We start from the raw sequence: 8,494 nt of genomic DNA, 5'->3' as shown, positions 1-8,494 counted from the left end.
ATTTAAGTGATAATGGCCTCGAAGCCGGTGTTTGTAGGATATATTGACACGGTTTGCCAGCCCTCGACTTCGCCTCGGGCCTAACAACAACCGTGCCAATATATCCTCCAAATATCAGCTTCTTGGGCATTACCACTTAATTTGGCCAACTGTTAGAATTCTGAATATTGTTCTAGTTCTAGAAATTAATTTAAGTAGCATTGTTTCAATATTTCCTACATATATGTAATGTTAATGAGGCGCTAACATGGCTGCCATAGAATTTTGAAGTGTCATGTAAATGCTCATTCTATACCAGGGATGAGCAACTTTGATGGGGTGGGGGCCACAAAAACTGTAAACCCCTCAATAAGGGGCCACAGTGGCTTGCGGGTCTACGTACCCACATCCATTGTCACGCCTGCACCCGCTCCCCCTCTCTGGTGCTTGAGGTCACCAGGCTGTCCATTATTATGCACACCTGTCACCATCATTACGCGCATCAGCGTTTCATTGGACTCACCTGGACTCATTGACTTTGTTGATTTTCCCCTCTACATCTGTCTGTTCCTCAGTTTGATCCCCATGTCAGCATTAATGTTTTATTTCCCCTGTCCAGATGCTCTGTTGGGGGTTGCCTTTACCTTTGTGGCTGTTATTCCTCTCCCTTACTACCACTCAACCCTCAAATACACCTTCTGTCATTATGCTGCTTTAGTGAGAGCCACTTGTGTCAATCCCAGCTCCTATTTCAATATGATAATCATATAGTCATATTCTTTCTCCTGTTTGGCATGTTCTGTTTTATTTGCCTGTCCTACATATGGATCATATTTGCTATGGTTATTGTCCTCCAAGAATGACAAGAGGAAGATGTACAGCACTTACTTCAGTTACTTGATAGTGGTAGTGTGCCATCATGTTCCTTTATTTGTTTGTGTAGTCTTGACCAGGCTAGGCGTGGTGCTGACCTTGGAAGAGCGTCATGGCTTGATGATCGGGGCTATTCTTGAACCCTCTCTTGTAAATCTCTTTGTATACTGTATAAGAACCAAAGAGATCAAAAACTAAATGTTGAAGATTTTTAACAAAGTTAAGCCCACTGAATAAAAAAAAGGTTTATTGAAGTCATCTCTTTGTTGTGTAGCTTACTGTATGAGTGAATGTGTAAAAACGTGTCAGTTGCAGTGCTCTGTAGAAGCATGCTAGCCTACAGTATGTTCATTTCATTTTTACTATGTTCTCTATTGGCAATAACAGACATGAGGTATAAATCAATACAAATCTGATATAAAACTTGCTTTCATGTTTGCATCAGCCTTCTGTCAGGTGGCCTAACTCTGATGAATGGAATTGGGACATCTGTCTCTTCAGATTACGTTCTAAATCGTCCACACGTCATCAACCTACAGTAGCTCAATTAGCTGTGGAACACCTGAGCAGTGCTACGGTGCCATCCATTTTGTAGTATACTTCATGAACAGTAAATAAGATTTAGTTTATTCAACCTAGGCAATACACATTGATGTTTTAGATTTTTCCTGAGAAAAACAATTAAATTGCAATATCATATGCCATTTAGCAAATGCTTTTGTCTCAAGCGACTTACATTTAGTACCGTTGGTCCCAGGATTGAACCCACTATCAAGGCGTTGCAGAGATCCATGCTCCACCAACTGAGCTACAGAGGAATGGTGTTATTTGTCTTACAGTAAATGACCACTTTGAGTTAGTTTTTATAGATCACATTACATCTGTAAGTCATTTAGCAGACACACCATCCTGAATGACTGGCTAAAATGTAAATCCTCCCTGTCTACGCCTAGTCCCTGCCCCTGGAGTGATTCAAGGAGTGAATAGTCAGTTAATACTCCATTATCTCATGTGTAATTGAAATCTCAGGACACCAATGGCAGCATTAGTTAGTCTAATGATTTATTTTGGGATGTATTGATGTGTGTAGTTTTCAGCAGGATGTCTATTGAGACACATTTAAAAACAAAGCATGACTGTTCTTTCTGACCTGCAAACAACTTAATGGTCATGATTCTAACCCCCATATGACATGCTGGTAAAATTTCAGACTTCAATACATTGTGGTGCTCATGATAAAGACATCTTAATCTAGATGTAATTTGGTTACCTGAAGTCAAATGTCATTTTGTATCAGAAAATATTGTAATTATAATGTTGCAAAAGCTGACTGCAGCACCAATTTTTGTGCCGGGTTTCACACTCTTAGTTATGAAGGTAAAATGAGTGTTACTCATTGACATTGATTCTCCATCACCCAACCTCAACCCAATTGAGATGGTTTGTGATGAGTTGGACAGTGAAGGAAAGGCAGCCAAAAAGTGCTCAGCATAGAGTGAGGGAAAAAAGTGTTTGATCACCTGCTGATTTTGTACATTTACCCACTGACAAAGAAATTATCAGTCTATAATTTTAATGGTAGGTTTATTTGAACAGTGAGAGACAGAATAACAACAAAAAAATCCAGAAAAACACATGTCAAAAATGTTATAAATTGATTTACATTTTAATGAGGGAAATAAGTATTTGACCCCCTCTCAATCAGAAAGATTTCTGGCTCCCAGGTGTCTTTTATAAAGGTACCGAGCTTAGATTAGGAGCACACTCTTAAAGGGAGTGCTCCGAATCTCAGCTTGTTACCTGTATAAAAGACACCTGTCCACAGAAGCAATCAATCAATCAGTTTCCAAACTCTCCACCATGGCCAAGACCAAACAGCTCTCCAAGGATGTCAGGGACAAGATTGTAGAGCTACACAAGGCTGGAATGGGCTACAAGAACATCGCCAAGCAGCTTGGTGAGAAGGTGACAACAGTTGGCGCGATTATTCGCAAATGGAAGAAACACAAAAGAACTGTCAATCTCCCTCGGCCTGGGGCTCCATGCAAGATCTCACCTCGTGGAGTTGCAATGATCATGAGAATGGTGAGGAATCAGCCCAGAACTACACGGGAGGATCTTGCCAATGATCTCAAGGCAGCTGGGACCATAGGCACCAAGAAAACAATTGGTAACACACTATGCCGTGAAGGACTGAAATCCTGCAGCGCCCGCAAGGTCCCCCTGCTCAAGAAAGCACATATTCATGCCCGTCTGAAGTTTGCCGATGAACATCTGAATGATTCAGAGGACAACTGGGTGAAAGTGTTGTGGTCAGATGAGACCAAAATGGAGCTCTTTGGCATCAACTCAACTCGCCGTGTTTGGAGGAGGAGGAATGCTGCCTATGACCCAAGAACACCATCCCCACCGTCAAACATGGAGGTGGAAACATTATGCTTTGGGGGTGTTTTTCTGCTAAGGGGACAGGACAACTTCACCGCATCAAAGGGACGATGGACGGGGCCATGTACAGTCAAATCTTGGGTGAGAACCTCCTTCCCTCAACCAGGGCATTGAAAATGGGTCGTGGATGGGTATTCCAGCATGACAATGACACAAAACACACGGCCAAGGCAAAGGAGTGGCTCAAGAAGAAGCACATTAAGGTCCTGGAGTGGCCTAGCCAGTCTCCAGACCTTGATCCCATAGAAAATCTGTGGAGGGAGCTGAAGGTTCGAGTTGCCAAACGTCAGCCTCAAAACCTTAATGACATGGAGAAGATCTGCAAAGAGGAGTGGGACAAAATCCCTCCTGAGATGTGTGCAACCCTGGTGGCCAACTACAAGAAATGTCTGACCTCTGTGTTTGCCAACAAGGGTTTTGCCACCAAGTACTAAGTCATGTTTTGCAGAGGGGTCAAATACTTATTTCCCTCATTAAAATGCAAATCAATTTAACATTTTTGACATGCGTTTTTCTGGATTTTTTGTTATTCTGTCTCTCACTGTTCAAATAAACCTACCATTAAAATTATAGACTGATCATTTCTTTGTCAGTGGGCAAACGTACAAAATCAGCAGCGGATCAAATACTATTTTCCCTCACTGTACGTAGGAACCCCTTTCAAGATGTTTGGAAAAGCATTACAAGTGAACTGGTTGAGAGAATGCCAAAACTGTGCAAACCTGTCAAGACAAAGGGTGGCTACTTTGAAGAATCTCAAATAAAAAATATATTTTGATTTGTTTAACACTTTTTTGGTTACTACATGATTCCATATGTGTTATTTCATAGTTTTGATGAAGTCGCTATTATTCTACAATGTAGAAAGTAGTCAAAATAAGGAAAAACCTTGGAGTGGGTACGTGTGTCCAAACTTTTGTCTGGTACTGTATGATAATGTATGTATGATCATGTATGTTTGGGATGTACAATATGATAATGCATGTTTTTGGATGCATAATGTATTTTTGTATGCATGATAATGTATATTTTGAATGTATGTTTTGGATGTATGATATTGTACTGTCACGGTTGTCGTAAGGAGGAGCGGACCAACATAGAAATACAAAACTAGAACATGAACATAGAAATACAAAACATAGAAAAACACCCCTTGTCACACCCTGACCTACTCTACCATAGAAAATAACATCTTACTATGGTCAGGACATGACATGTACTATATGTTTCGCTAACACTGTTTCTTGACTTTTGAATTATGACTCACATTCTTGTACATTTCACGGTACACTTTATAATTCATTTCATGAATAGTCTATTAGAAATATTTAGATTATCGTAAATGTTACAAATGCTTCTAAATAGATTTGAAGGACTCCTATTATATCACTGGCTCATAATATTTTTTCAGCTTAAACTATGTACAGCTCTGAAAACATATGGTGTACCATGGGATGCCTTTCCAGGCTCCCACCTTCTTGCAAAATTGATCTTCTCTAACAGAATAGCTGGACTTGTGTCCTTAATTCATAAGAAATTATCTTCACATAATGGCAACACCCTACAGTACCTTACCTATCTCATAGAAGTGAGAAAGAGACCAAGAGAACCTTGGGCTCAAATGGGACTGGCCCATGGTATGGAACAACATTTCTTCTTCATCTAGAAACCTTTCCCATCAGCTGGACTTATTTCACTTAGACTGAAACTACTGCTTGTAGATAATGATCAACATTACAGATTCTCTTGTTCTGAAACAGGAAACTTTCTGCATATTTTTTTGGCACTGTTTTCACTGTGGATTGCCTTGGAAATACGTTTTAGGTCAAATTCAAAGTAAGATATTTCCATTATGCTCTGTTCTTATGCTGTGTCCCAAACGCGTAACTACACTGCTCCTTAATAGTTATGTATATTTACCACAGAATACAAGAACTGCAACACTATGTATTTTTCTTTTTCTTTTATATCTTTTAATTGATTTATTCCTAATTTTATCTCTCTTTTATTCCTCGTTTATCCCCTTGCGTACTGCTTGTATGAACTGCTTATATGTTACCTTATACTGAATATATTAAAAACAAATAAATAATTGTTAAAATTGTCTTTTAAATAAATTGTAGTGATTATAAAGATTATGAATGCTTTCAAATGCTTACAAATATTTACAAATATGTATTTATTAAAGGTTTATAAATCATTTATTAATCCTTATTCATGAAATGTATTAGTGTTACTCATTTTACCTTTGAACAGAGCCCTACAGTATGTCTCTGCCAGTGAATATGTTTTTGTGCCATCTAGTGGAACTAATGAATGTATGTTATTTGATTAGAGCTGAACTCTTTGTACGCAAATACTGTATATCTAGATACTTTGCAAAACTTTACCTCTGTGCCATAATTGTATGTGATGATCACTATATGTGAGAAATACCTGTACTCACTCATCATTCCCTGTCAGTTATCATAATGATCTTACCTGGATATGCTGTACCTTTCTGTTAATAGATTTAGTTTATTTTTTAAAGGTAATCTTTAACTAGGCAAGTCAGTTAAGAACAAATTCTTTATGGTGGATGCAACATGAATTTTCCCAGTTATTATTATTATAATATATAAACACTCCATGATTACAGCTGTGGAATAAAAACTTGTATCTGAAAAGCACCAAAAAATGATTTGAAAATTAGAAGTTTGAATTGTATTAATTTACCACAATAAAATATGTTAAATATGCAAGTGTTCAACAGAAGAATAGTCAGACACTGTTTTATTGCAATTATCTTAAGAGTTAGTGTTCATAAAACTATTAACAGAACATGTTGAAATTAAATAGATACAAAATGCAAGGGGAAAGTCACCTTACTTAGAAACTTTTCTTATATCTACAGTTCTTGAGTCTTTGCTGCAGATTTGAAAATACGATCAACAACTCCACGCAAAGTCTCATTTGTGGGAAGTAACTTTTGTCTTTACAAACAGTTTGATGATTTTCTCCCGCAGCTCCTCTGTCTTTAGGCTGTAGATGATAGGATTGAGCATGGGTGGCAGGGTGACAGACACAGTGAGGATGGCAGTCAGGAGGTCTGAGGATTGCACCAAGCGCAGGTTACCTAGGAGGGAAGGGACAAACAGACACACATCCAGTGGCTTTGAGATTTTGATTGATAGTATTAACAGTAAATGATGATATTCAGCTAAAATAAGAAGGAACTTGCGCACTGAGACGTGCTGTACGCTCCCACTTGTCATAGCCTAACAACCAGACAACTCAGATGTGCGGCAGGTAGCCTAGTGGTTAAGAGGTTTGGACCAGTAACTGAAAGGTTGCTGGTTTGAATCCCTGAGCTGACTATGTGAAAAATATGTCAATGTGCCCTTGAGCAAGGCACTTAGTATCTACTAAAATGCAATGTGCTAGTGCTCTTTAATTTATACAGTACAATAAACACACACTTGGGGGCAAATTAGTCAGAGTCCTCCTTCATTCCTGATCTACACTTAGGCAGCATACAGTTTACAGCAGGTATAAAAGTTGTGGCGAAGAGCACATAAACATTTCGCTGAACCTTTTATACCTGTGGGAAACTGTGAACGTGACGAATATATTTGATTTGATTTTGAAGTCTACAGTCATCCCTGTGTTTACCTAGGACGTAGGCCAGGATGACAGGGAGGTAGTACACCAGTACCAGCAGCAGATGGGTGAGACAGGTGTGGAAGGCTTTCCACCGCTGGGTAGTCGAGGCAAACTTCAGCACTGCAACCACCACCACAGCATAGGTGAAGATGATGAAGGACAGGGGGCCTAACAGGACAGCCAGAGTTTTAGCTGTTGCTAGTTTCCTGTTGAAAGAGATGTCAGAGCAGGCCAGTCTGTATACAGGGCCGTGCTCACAGCAGCAGCTCTGCACCACCCTAGAGGCACAGTAAGGCAGGCTAGAGGCCAGGGCAACAGGGTAGACCTCCAAGAGGAAGGCCAGGGTCCAGATCCCTAGCAGGATGAGCAGCATCCTCAGGTTGGTGTTGATAGTGAGGTAACGCAGAGGGAAACAAATGGCTATCACACGGTCGTACGCTAGGAGAGCCAGGGAGAAGGACTCCATATCACCAAATAAATGCATGAAGAACATCTGAGAAAAACACGTCCCAAAGGAGACGTAGTTCAGATTGAACACAAATACAGGCACCATCTGGGGGATGATAACACTGTTCAAAGAGATGTCCACCACAGCTAAATTGCACACTGCAACATATTTGGGATTTCGAAGGCTTGGGTTCATCATGAAGACTGCTAACAGAACAAAGTTACCCATTAGAGTGATGATGTATATTATAGAGAGAGCTAGGATGAGGTAGTTCTTATTGCCCAGTGTGTGGAAGGCTGTGATGTAGAATCCATCATCTGATGACCCCGTTCCATTGTAAAGCACAGAAAAACCCATTTGAGGGGCCACTGTGTGTCTGGAAGAGAAATACAGATTACTGAAATGGAAAATCAATCAAAATCCAAGTTATCCGATGTTACAAAATGAAGTGACTAAGGCAAGACCATCTCAAACTAAGCAGCCTTCCTGTTCGTTTTATACCTCTCCGACACAATTTTACAATAATACTGAACACCCACTGTACCAACATCAATAATACTGAACACCCACTGTACCAACATCAATAATACTGAACCACCCACTGTACCAACATCAATAATACTGAACACCCACTGTACCAACATCAATAATACTGAACACCCACTGTACCAACATCAATAATACTGAACACCCACTGTACCAACATCAATAATACTGAACACCCACTGTACCAACATCAATAATACTGAACACCCACTGTACCAACATCAATAATACTGAACACCCCACTGTACCAACATCAATAATACTGAACACCCACTGTACCAACATCAATAATACTGAACACCCACTGTACCTCTGCTTTTAACAACGTTTTGTAAGCAGTCTTTGTGTGAACTGAAGGACAATTAGACAAATCCACCATTATAAAGAGTTGTGATCAAGAATGCAATCGTCATTTGGGTTTAATTAGAGTGAGAAAACAAGTACACATATATATATATATATATATATATATATATATATATATATATATATATATATATATTAACGACTCATTAAAGGTAATGTTGTTAATAGATGAGGACCTAATTATCACCATCTTAT

General features: G+C 39.4%; 1 protein-coding gene across 1 annotated transcript; it reads right to left on the bottom strand.

The window, feature by feature from the left end:
• Nucleotides 1-6,026: 6,026 nt before the first annotated feature.
• Nucleotides 6,027-8,285, bottom strand: or40a1 (odorant receptor, family 40, subfamily A, member 1). The gene is given in 3 exon segments (NM_001123563.1): nt 6,027-6,412; nt 6,949-7,763; nt 8,244-8,285. Coding segments are annotated over 2 exon segments (963 nt in total). The 5' UTR covers nt 7,745-7,763; nt 8,244-8,285; the 3' UTR covers nt 6,027-6,245.
• Between the last annotated feature and the right edge of the window lie 209 nt (nt 8,286-8,494).

The sequence above is a fragment of the Salmo salar genome, chromosome 09 (assembly GCF_965601325.2).
Source record: "Salmo salar chromosome 09, fSalSal1, whole genome shotgun sequence".
NCBI classification, from domain to species: Eukaryota; Metazoa; Chordata; class Actinopteri; order Salmoniformes; family Salmonidae; genus Salmo; species Salmo salar.
This window is presented reverse-complemented; position numbering and strand designations above follow the sequence as displayed.